The 12130-nt window shown below is 34.5% G+C and overlaps 1 protein-coding gene across 3 annotated transcripts; it reads left to right on the plus strand.

The window, feature by feature from the left end:
- The first annotated feature begins 2406 nt into the window (after window positions 1–2406).
- LOC111399380 lies at window positions 2407–9086 on the plus strand. Of its 3 annotated transcripts, XM_023026652.1 has the most exons (7): window positions 2407–2615; window positions 2704–2836; window positions 3635–3738; window positions 6083–6227; window positions 6314–6451; window positions 6589–6633; window positions 7265–9086. In XM_023026652.1, the coding sequence occupies exons 1-7, from the start codon at window positions 2575–2577 to the stop codon at window positions 8657–8659; spliced, it is 2001 nt and encodes a 666-aa protein (XP_022882420.1). In that variant the 5' UTR covers window positions 2407–2574; the 3' UTR covers window positions 8660–9086. The 3 variants fall into 3 exon arrangements, with proteins under 3 accessions (XP_022882420.1, XP_022882422.1, XP_022882421.1); XM_023026654.1 differs by lacking the exon at window positions 3635–3738; XM_023026653.1 differs by lacking the exon at window positions 6589–6633 and having other exon boundaries at window positions 2408–2615.
- The last annotated feature ends 3044 nt before the right edge of the window (window positions 9087–12130 follow it).

The raw sequence follows: 12130 nt of genomic DNA on the forward strand, positions 1-12130 counted from the left end.
TGTGCATGTGCCAGTATAAGAATGCCAGAGATCTCTTGTAGAAGTTTAGGATGATCAATTGCAAACCAATATTGACACCAAATGAGATTAACTCCAATCTAAGTGTAGATAAAGGCAATGACTTGGAAAATTCAACCATGTATTGACAACTGGTGGGAAACTTAATCTACTCGATGTTAACACGACCTCATATTGGATATGCAGTTAGTATAGCAAGCCACTTTATGGAAAAGCCGAAGATGGAACAATTGATTATAGACTCTTTATAAGAAATTTAAAAATTGCAAGGTTGTCAGTTGCTGTGACGTAGAATATGCTGGATATAAAAATACAAGATGATCGACAATAGGTTATGTGTTTAATCTTAGATCGATTGTAGTATCATGCCACAGTAAGAGACAACTAACATGTCTTTGTCAACATATAGTCAGAAAATAGAGCAGCAGGGATTAGGGCTAGGCAAATCTCCCGAACCGAACCCGACGGTTCTTGTCAAATTAAATACCCGAACGGGTATCTGAATTGAGAACCGACGGATATGGTTTGGTTTTCGGTTCTAGACCAAGAACCGAATAAGAACCAAATCTTTCTAATTTTTTTATATTGAATAAATCAAATTAGTTTAATTTTAATTTTTTCTAAACAAATTAACAAATTAACAATTTCTAAATTCAAATTTTTAGCTCAATAATTTGTTTCATTTCTAATTTTTTAATTTTTGGCCCAATTACCTATTTTATTGTCTCATTTCTTAGCCAAACAAGATCCAACCCACTAAATAACCTAAACACCATCAATAAAGTGCATAACGTTGTCTTGACTCTCATAGTCTCGCTGACATTCCAAAACCTATACAATCATCAACCGACATTGTGACCTCCGATCGAAGCTGTGACCTCTGCCAATCGAAATTTTGACCGTAGCGATTATTTGAATAAGGTAGTCTACTAGTCTCTGACATTTCAAAACCATTGAATGTGTCAGTAGTTGCATTTATATAATATTGTTATAAATGTTTAAAAAATTAATTATAGTACAGAACCGAACGGAACCAAACCTGAACGGTTCCATAATTATATTTGGACCCGACGGTTCCATTTACTAAATACCAGAAAATTTTGGTTCGGTTCGGTTCTAAAGCGGTCGCCCCTAGCAGCGATGGAAGCTCAAGAAATTACATAGCTAACGCTATTGATGAAGGATCTACATCACTAGGTAAGTGATGCAGTGAAATTATATTGTGATAACAAATAAACTATTCGCATAGCAAATAACCCAATGTGCTGCATAGAATCTATGCATGTTGAAATGTAATATCATTTAATCATAGGAAATTTGCTTGAAGGGAAGATCGACTTGAAGTACATCAACACTAAGCCCTTGTTTGAGCGACATTATTGGAATGAAAATGTATTTTTGAATAGTGTATTGATGGGAAATGTGTGGTTAAGAATTAAGGAAAATGTATTTTTGAATAGTGTATTTTCTTGAAGCCTCTAACATCCTCACTGAGACAAATCCAAGCAAGGTCTCCACCAACAATATGAATGAAGAGGAGCTTCAAGCTCATCAAGGAAAGATATAAAAATATTATAGAGATGAGAATAGTTGTCGATGTGATATCTTGAATTGCATAGCAGATAATTTTTATGATTATTACAATACTACTTACTCATCTGCAAAGAAAATATGGAAAGTTTTACAGAATAAATATGATACTGAGAATGTAGTTGCATAGAAATATACTGCTAATATTTTCTTTCGCTATCAAATGGTGGATGGAAAATCTATGGCAAAACAAGTACAAGATTTTCAAATGATCGTTGCAGGGTTAAATCTGAAGGCATCAAAATTGGGGACAACCTTATTGTTGCTGCAATCATTGACGAATTACCACCATCACAGAGAGTGTTCTAAATTCAATAAGCCACATGCAGAAAGAAAGGTCCCTGGAGACCTTGATCTAAAAATTAATGTAGAATTAAACAATTGATTTATGTCAACAAAAATAGTGTCATTTGTGTATAACATAGTGAAGCCTCCTCCATAACTTTTTAGAGGCTTGTTATTGTGACAAAGCCTGTCACGATTTCGATTGGAGTAGAATTATTTAACTTTTTAACAAATAACTAAAGAATCATCTTTTCAATTGAATAGATAAAAACATGCCTTTCGACCCACAAACACATGGGAAGTTTACTCAAAAAATAAATAAATGAAAATTCTAGCAATTTTTTGTAGAAATTAGCCGTTATTGGAGTCTCAAATTTATTGAGGAAAGAATTCAAATTTATTATATATTTTTTAAATTCTGCAACCGTCACAAAACAATTTGAAACACTTTTGACGGCGCTGTCACGATAAGAAAACACTCAACGAGTGGCCCACTGGTAATATATACAGCAGACATACGAACGACATACAGCGTTTCCATCCCAATTCCCAAAGTGAGTTTAAAGTGTGTCAAATGAAGGATCAATTTACCCGACTGTCTCTCTACTTTGAGCTCATCAGTTAATTTGCTTCACTCAGTGTTTTGAATATCCGGGTTTCTGGAAAAGCAGCAGATTCAAAATGTTAGACGGTTTGTTGGGTCGTGGATTCAGCTCCAAGTGGTCTGATCTCTTTGTTTGTTTATATACATGCTTGAGGTTTTTTATTATATATATATTTTTTCAATTTTTATCTTCAATTGGAGTGTAGTAAATCGATCATCAAAGCTACTCGGACGAGGATTGAATTGGTGCGACGGAGAGCGGAGGCTAAGCAGAGGTTTCTGAAAGAAGATCTGGCGAAATTGCTTTCTAATGGACTAGATATTAACGCCTATGGAAGGGTATGAATCTCGTTCTCTTTTTGGCTTCGTTCTTCGTCTTTTATTCTTATTGAAATTATTTGTGATTTGATACTAGTGGTTTCTTCTCGAGTTGGTTGTTATTATTTCAGTTGGCTGAGATTATAGAAAAGTTAATTATATCATCCTGTGAAATCACATCCTTGATATTCAATTCTGCGGGAATTTAGAGAAAAAAACAAAAAGTTACATTATTGGGTGTTTGGATGACCAATTTTCAGAGTGAGAAATTTGTGCAGGTATTACCAAGGAAATGAAGCTCATCCGTTTCTATTTCTTTCACTGACTATATGACAAAAAGATTCCATTGATGTAAGAGTTGAAACGGTTGAGTCCATAGCGTGCACTGTGTTGTTATTAAGTCAAAAAGTTAAGTAGGTTTTATTCAGTTACGGAAGCTATTGATTGTCAGTACATTGAAATTTTCCTTACTTCAGCTCTCTTCTGTTTCTTTCTCAAGTTCTTCATCATATGGTAAAACAACTTTGGATATTGTATTGCGATTTGATTCTACTTAAACATACAAGACTGTGATATGGGACTGGAATGCTCAGTCAACCTACTTGAGTACTTCATATAGATCCATTTCCTATTTAGTAACGAAAATTCTTCTGTATAATTTTTCCCCCCCCCTCTATATATGAGCAATTTGTCAGCATATACCTTGAATGTCATAGTTGCTTGTTTATCAATCCCTAAAAATCCACAATACCTATGGCAAATGTTTCACACTTGAAGGTATTCTTACCCCGGTGTTTATTGTTTTCCCCTGCAAAACAGACTGAAGAATTTATCGCTGGTCTTAGCCTCTTGTCATGCTATGATTTTATTGAGGAATCATGCGAATACGTTGTAAAGCAGCTTTCAAAAATGCAAAAGTTAGGGTATGATCCATTACATTTCAAAGTATCTAATGCAATTACTTGCACTTATGATTGAATATGATGATGTCGTATGTTTAGTGCACTATCCATGTGGGGCTTTCTGCTGTCTGCCATGCTCTATCTGCTTATATTGTTGATGACCCATTTAGGTATTGCTATCATATGCATCTTAGGGTCCGTTTGATTGCAAAGATGGAATTGAATTGAATTGAAAACGAATTTCAGGGAATTGAATTGTCTAGAAATTGTTTTGCTGATAATTGTAAATTATTGTACTTGATTGGTGTAATTTTTCACGTGGAAAATGTTGAAATTTTAAATCTTTTGATATTCGTTTGGTCTTGTTTTTCATGAAAATCGTCGTCAATTAAATGGATAATTTATTCTACAATTGTTGTTAGATTCTGTTTCCATTGCTGAAAATAAAAAGAAAAAAAAAAGAAAAACTGACCATTTCAAGGAAAAGGCACATGTGTGGGGGAAAATGTGGAAATCGAATTCCCTAGAAAATTTAGCAATTAAACACCACATTTTGGTGGAAAATGTGTCCAATCAAACCTGGCCTTAGTGGTGTATATCATGATTGGTTGAGGCTGAAAAGCATTGAATATCTTGTCAACGTAAACTGCAATCAATTCAAAGTACATGTGCAGGAAAGAATGCACAGATTGCAAAGATTCGTAATGTGGTATAAAAAATATAAGCTCAGTTTGTAGATATTTTTTTCTGGAAGTAGTCAGATACAGGACGTCACATAATCTAAATTAAGTATCCTGGGTTCCAGTCTACTGGACACAGTTTCCCATGGCTTAACTTTTTCCAATCTGACCTCGTGTGCTTTAATTATAATTTAGATGTTATAGCTTATAAACTTGTCAGAAACAACAAAGTGTGTATACAGATGACAAAATCTGAGATGCGAACTGATAAGAACAGAGCATCTGTGCTGCATGACAGTATTTTCTGCTTCATGAGATGATTAGTTGATAGAGAATACCATTGTATTATTTTTGTGTATTGTTGATCCAATAAATTTGGTTAAAAGTAACTTAATTGTATGCTCTCTTATGCTCATTTATTGTACTCATTTCTGGAACCCTTTTTCCATATGGAACTTTGCGAACCTAACTAAAACTACAGAAAGAGAAAAACATCGGAAACTTGTTATTGCTTTGAAGGGTGTCATATTCATGCAACAGAAGCTGGGAATAATTTGAATGGTAAATATGGTGGTTGTGTTGACCCAATATCTTGTTGATTGTGCTAAAACTGTCGATCTAGGTGCTGAACTCCTTCAATTGAAACATTACCCATAGGCAATGAATTGAAAATGTGTTGACTTCTGTATATGCACCATTGATGATTTTAATATCTCTGTTCTTGCTGAAACTTTCATTGAAGTGTCAAATTTGTACTTGGACCAGGGTTCCTTCATCAAGGGAATACATGCTCTAAGATTGCAGATAAAAATTATAAATCTCCCAGGGTGCACCTGTATCATCTTGTTTGTTTTATTTCTCACTGAACTTTTAAGTAGCTTAACTTCTAGTTATCTATAATAAAATGAACGTGTACAAATGATAAGTTTGAGATCTGAACTGATAAAAATATGGTTTCACCACTGCAAAATAAATTCACCTGATTCATCAGATGATAACAGAAAATACCATCATATTATTTGAGTACTTTTCATTCAGTGAACTCAGTTAATGTGACCCTCTAATGGTTAAAGGGAGAGAACACTTACACTATTCGTTTGCTCATTATGGAAATAATTCTGCTATCCTTTTTTTGTATCGAACTTCATATACCTACCAAAACTATAGAAAAAGAATAGCCTGGGCCTGCCTGGCAACTTATTGAATACCATAACAAGTCATAAAATGAATACTGGATGTTTTGTACCAGGATGTTTGTGTTTAACTTCCCAATTACAATAAGAAATTATGTGGGACACGTGTGTTGAAGAGTATTATTTAAACTCCATTTGGATTGAGTGGGAGGGAGGGAAGAATTGGTTACAAGGGAATGAAGGAGAATAATTGTATTAAAATAATAGCATTCATTCAACTGTGCAAGTGGAAAACTTTTAAAACCTACCCTTCGCTTACTATTGAAGCAAATGAAGCACTAATATAAGCTAAAAGTAGTAATGTAAGATTAAAGACAAGAGAGTGAGAATAGGAATTTTACATTTTTTGCACGGGACAGCTCCTCTACTCTATTTGTAATTTTGCAATTGCATTTTGAATTCCATCACGAATGTCCTCCAGCTTCTTTGGATCATGATCATATCATAAGCATATGATAGTTACATTCTTCTTAATAATTGGTTTCTTTGCAGGGAATGTCCAGAAGAATTTAGGGAGGCTGTGGCATCTCTGATGTTTGCAGCCGCAAGGTTCTCTGATCTGCCTGAATTGCGAGATCTCAGGGATACTTTTCAGGAGAGATATGGAAATTCTTTAGAGTGTTTTGTTAATCAGAAGGTAATGCTCCCATATACCATGCAAAAAAGATTTAACTAGCATTATAACCTTGTTTTAAAATCCAAATTGCTTGATTTTTGGTTCAGTTTATTGAGAAATTATCTACAAGGTCCCCCACAACAGAGAAGAGACTCCAGGTTTTGCAAGATATAGCTTCAGAGTTTTCAATAAAGTGGAATTGTAAGGGGTTTGAACAGAGAATGACTGCTTCTGCACTTGCACAGGTGTGTCTTTGAATCATGTTGACATTCTTTTAGCGAAATTGAACCCACTCCCTCTTTATGTCATCACTTTATGTTGTGGAGCATTTTTGCATACTTGGAGTAGATCTTTCGAAATTACTCAGTTGTTGAAACAACAGGAGTGGCAATTTGAACAAAGAATGGCTGCTCCTGCACTTGCACAGGTGTGTCATTGAATCATATTGATTTTATTTCAGATAAGAAAGTCTACCCATGTAACTTTAAATCTTCACTTCATGTTGTGGAACATTTTTGCATTCTTGGAGTAGATTTTTCAAAATTTCTTAGTTATTGAAACAAGAGGAGTGGTATTTATTAATTTGAATACAAGTAATCCACATATTTGAAAGTGTACGATTACTATGTTGAAATTTGGTTATGAGAATTGAGAGAATATTCAAATTGCAATTGACTGGAATACAACAGAAGAATGGTCCTAATGTTATCAGTGAAGATCTTTAGAAATTTTTTAGAAGTCGAAGTTGAATAGAAAGGAAGTTCTTAATATTTTTCTGTAAATGAATTTTCTTTAGTTCCTTGCCATGTAACAAATTATTCATTTGAGTATGAGACGGTCCTTGGGAATGGTTTCTTTCCATAGGCCTGTGCATTTTAATGTAGGATCCATTAGTTAGTGATAAGTGAAAAGAAAACCATTAATATTCACATGAAACTAGTCCTTTTAAATTATATTCTAACATTTTTTCCTGACTACACTAAGGTCAATGTGGAGATCGGCCAGTAGATCACCAGGTTTTAGCTTTCTATAACAGATCCATGTTCTATAATTTGCAGGTGACAATTTCAGAGAGGCATATCCCCAAACAGAGTCCTTTGTTTCTCGATGATGGAAACCAAACATGCAACCGGCGAGAGATTAATGTTGGGAAAAGAAATGAGTTAAATCATGTTGGTGGGCGGGAAAAAACTAGTTATTACAAACAGAAGTCACTTGTGAAGGGAGAAGATGGCACTTCAAGTGGAGGCCAAGGCGTTTTATTTCATGGAAGGCAAGGATTGTTAGAGGACAAACGTTTGGATCTAAATGGGAAAGATGATATTTTGCTGAAGGGAGTAAGCAAAAGCAGTCCATCCCCTCAAAATATGGTGGATAATATTGTTGGTGGCCACATTAGGCACAATGATGGTGTCAATACAAGAAAAGCAGGGACCATAGAAGCATTGTCTTGTAAAAAACCCGATGTTTCCACTAGTTGCACAGGATTTCTGGGAAAAACAGAAGATCTTATTGCTTCCCCTGATCATGTTAATGGAAAGAATTTGTTGAACTCGACAGGAAAAGCACGACTGGAAGAAACAGATCGGTTGAAATCCTGCTACAATAATCTCCCCCCTCCACCGTATATTAAATCAAAAGATAATTCCATTGTCCCTCTCCCTCCATATACTAAACCAAAAGAAGATAAACATGAAGCCATCAGAAGGTCTAAACATGGCGGTTCCAACTTCGATGGACATTTTTTTGGCTCTTCTCCTCACAATAGAATTAAATCAATCAACAGCTTGGGCAAAAGTGACGAGGAACCAAATCATCTTGATCGTGAAGGGAAAAGTCTTGGGCTCGTTCAAATAGAAAGTTATGGCAATGAAAAGAAGGCTGATTATTATAAGGATAATGCAATTCCCTTGCAGAAACAAAGGTCAAATCGGAGGAAACACCAGAAATCATCATCCAATCATGACAGCCTAGGTAATGTTGACAATTTCAGTAGTGCAAAGAGGAGTTCAAGTAGCAGGAGAAGGGACCATTCAAGAAAGGGGTTGCAGATCTTGTTTGATAACGAGCACGATAAAAACGATGAAGAGGAACAAGTGATAGATAGACTATTAATCCATTACAGCAAGAAACCATCGAGTTATGATGCCAGTAAATCGAAGAAAAAGTTACTATCTCATTCTTCGATGCGGAGATCAATTCAGAGAGCCATTGATGCTGGTGAATTATCGCTTGACCAGAGCAGAGATGGACAAGATATTGAATCAGAAATTGTTCCACTGCCTGCCAGATCGATTTCTCTTCCTCACAAAGAAAGTGGTTCGCTGCAGGTGAAGAAAGTGTTTGCTCGTGCCAATACTTTCCAGCCTGATAACCAGGCACGACATGTGCACCCAAAATTGCCTGATTACGATGATTTGGCCGCTAGGATTGCTGCCCTTAGAGGGCAATAAATTCCAGTAGCTAGTTTTGCTGGATAAACAGTTCAGGCTTCTTCACGTGTGGTCATGTTGTGCATTTTCTAGATTTAGTGAAAGAGAAGGGGGAATGTTATACAGTTGCCAGTTTATCAATAGAGACGATTCCCTGTATTGATCTGCTGGCAAATTAATGCTATTAATACTCCTGATACATGTATATCAGGTCTTAAGATGGGCTGGAAATTCCAAGCTCTGGTTAGAGCATAGATTTGCATGATCCTTGAAAGCTCAGAAAACTAAGGATGCATTAGAACTGCACATTTCTAGAGCTGGTGTTGTTTGCTTTAACTGATTGACAATGATACATGTTTGCTTATACTTCATATGGTTTAAGGTTGTAAAATTGTAACCAATTATGGATTATGCTATTCAATGTTGAACCTGGACCAATATTACTATTTGGCTGTCCTCGTCCTTCCTGTTTTAAGTGTATGTTTGGTATATATTATTAAGCAACTAGGCAGTATAAAAAATGACATTTAGCCCCTGTTTGGCCCCCTTTAATTCTCATCAATTTAAATTAAATTTTTCTCTTTCCTATTTTCAACCACACAATCTTCAATAAAATAATATTACACATAAATCGAAATTTTTTTATTCTTTTACAATCACTCATTGTTCAAAAAAACATTAAACAGGGTTTTAATATCAATTTTTCAGTGCTATGCAATTTTCCTTACCAAAAGCAGCTTACTGTAGGTAACGGCTAGAATATAGATTTAGGAAAGCAAAATTCATATATACCCTAAATTTTGGGAAGCACAAACGCAAGAATTTCATATATGTCTCTCATTGATTGACATTTTACCTTAGCAACTTTGTCTTCTTCCTTGGTATTGGATACCTGTAGCCCATGGGAGGCGGGAAGCACAAAATGTATTTGAAGGTTTCGACGAGAAAGATTCGCTTATTCAGATGCCATCTTTCATATTATGGTGTGAACAAACGCCCAGTGAGGAGAGCTCTCTTTGCGGAAGGAGTCCAAATGAGTTGTGGGAACCTGGGAGCCAACAATGGCACATCCTGCGATTTACCTCCCTGAGCAGCTGAGGGGCCGGAGGTTCAGGGACAAGGATCTAGTCGGACGCAAGCCCGGACACCTTGTAAAAAAAAAAAAAATAATAAATAAAATAGTTTTAAAATATAAATCAATGTTTTACTTTAGCCCCAGTTTGGTGTCCATTATTTCAAGGGGAAAAATAAAGTTTTGAATAGTACTTTTAGAAGAATGTGTAATTAAAAGAATATAACTCTTTGTACAAAATTTGGTTGACAAAATGGTATACTCACTATCACATGCATACGGGTCCTCCTTGCATAAAAAAAATTCGGTCATGTGTTCTCAACCATTCTATTGTGAGAGTGTGTAACACTTTTAGTACAAATGTATTTGTACATGTAGCACAATCTTAATTAAAAGTAAGAAAAATTTTATGTAAACATGTAGAATATTTTATTAAATGAATATATAGTTAAAATTGATCCTATAACAAAAAGAGTTTTTTGAAAAAATAGGCACCAAAGAGAGACTTTTCAATCGTCAATGTTACACTCCACATGGAAACTTCTTGTGTCAATCATGTCAGAATTTAACTATGATTTCAGTCAATTCAACAAATAAGGTCATGTTTGAGCAACATTTTTTCAAAAAAATATATTCTTAAGCAGTGATTTGATATCATTTCAATTATACATTGTTCAAAAACATAATACTACACGCAAATCCAAAAATTTTATTTATTTTTTAACTACACATTTTCTATCAATATATTATTAAAAAATGCATTCTAAGAAAAATGATGTGGCTCAAACACGGGCTGAATAAGAACGCCGTGACCTAATCGAAATAAAGTGTCATTATTAAAAGTTGAACAAATTGGAATTGAGCTTTTTTGCCCACTTTTGGGCTTGGGCAAACATGACTTTGATTGGTAAATAACTGGCTATGGGTTGTGATGTTTGACTTGTCAACTACATTCCCAGCCTAATATGAACTATGGAAGGAAAAATAGCAGTATAAGTCCCCAAAGTTTGACTTGTATTGCATCTTTGTTCCAAATTTGTAAAACATAGCATTTACATTATCAATCTTTTATTTTAACAGCATTTAAGTCCTTCAGCAAACAATTTGTAATGAGTATTATTCTTATCTTTAATTAAATAAAAATAAATGAAAAGAGTAGAAGGAATTCCCCACCCCACCAACTTGCTCATCAACGACAACTATCGCCAATTACTCTGATCTTGTCTTGGGTAAGTTAAAGAATTTATTTATTTTTATTTAAGTTTTTGTTCATATCTTTTTAATAAATTTTAGTTTTTGTTGACTAAAGGAAAAAGTAAGACTGTCCACTGTACTATATGAAAGATTGAGAATGTTAACACACTCTGTAATAAAGAATGGAGATCAAACTGCAATATGCATCAAAGTTTGATGAGCTATGCTGCAATTTTTCCTTCTAGAAAAGCAAAGAAATTCCTTTGGCATGCGACTCTTCCGCAGCCGGCCAAGTCAAAATTAATTTCGCGTTTTGACTCTTCCTATTTCCTTGCAATTGTTATATGAATAAATTTCAGAAATGGTCATTGAAGTTCAGGAAAAAATTGAAGTTGGTCATTAAAGTATTATTGACATATTTAGAGCATGTTTGGGAAGGATTATAATCGGATTTTAATCTAAATCAAACAATCAATATTAACCATATATTTTATGAGTTCCATAACTTTTCAACCACATAATTAAAAAACTTCTACCATAATCTACTAAAAGTCTAATTTTAATCCCCACCAAACTCCCTCTTAGTCTCTAAGAAAAAATAATGTCATACAATTTTTTTTATGTGGATAGTGTACTAACAACCGTTATATTGACCGATTCAATAACTAACCTCTTGGTTCAAATATATTACCTTTTTATTATTTATTAATGGTGAAAATTATGGTTGAAGTTAACTAGAGCAATTCAAGATTTTTTCAACTGGTGCTTCCACCATCCAAAGGACGGCATGTCCATCCTAATTTCAGATGCTAGCAGGGCCTCTAACCTTTGTCATTAGCATCCATATTGAATCTATGGCATCGCTTTCTGTCAAAACGCTACCCGCTCCCTATTTTAAAAAAAACTATAATCTAAATCCTGAAATTCACCCCGGAAGGTGTGATGTTCAGATTCGAGTTTTATTTTTTATCTGTAATTTCATGAGACACAACAATCCTTTATTGTTCTCAGTGTTTAATTGGAGACAACTGTGGAGTCGATGAAGCTGAAAAATGACTGATTGTCTAACAAAATTTAACTTTATTGACTAAATTTATGGAAAATATACTTTAATTACCAATTTGAAATTTCAATTGAACTTCAGCGACAATTTTAAAATTAACTCGTTGTTATAAATATTATTAAAACAGCGCGTCATTTCCTATGCATTTGACACTAACGTGCTC

This window comes from Olea europaea, chromosome 9, assembly GCF_002742605.1.
Source record: "Olea europaea var. sylvestris chromosome 9, O_europaea_v1, whole genome shotgun sequence".
NCBI classification, from domain to species: domain Eukaryota; kingdom Viridiplantae; phylum Streptophyta; class Magnoliopsida; order Lamiales; family Oleaceae; genus Olea; species Olea europaea.

Excerpts from the sequence above, each read along its gene's own strand:
- LOC111399380 (XM_023026652.1), top strand. The coding sequence starts at position 2,575 with ATGTTAGACGGTTTGTTGGGTCGTGGATTCAGCTCCAAGTG. Across the intron at positions 2,616-2,703 it reads CGTGGATTCAGCTCCAAGTG|TAAATCGATCATCAAAGCTA; the intron begins GTCTGATCTCTT and ends ATTGGAGTGTAG. Across the intron at positions 2,837-3,634 it reads ATATTAACGCCTATGGAAGG|ACTGAAGAATTTATCGCTGG; the intron begins GTATGAATCTCG and ends CCTGCAAAACAG.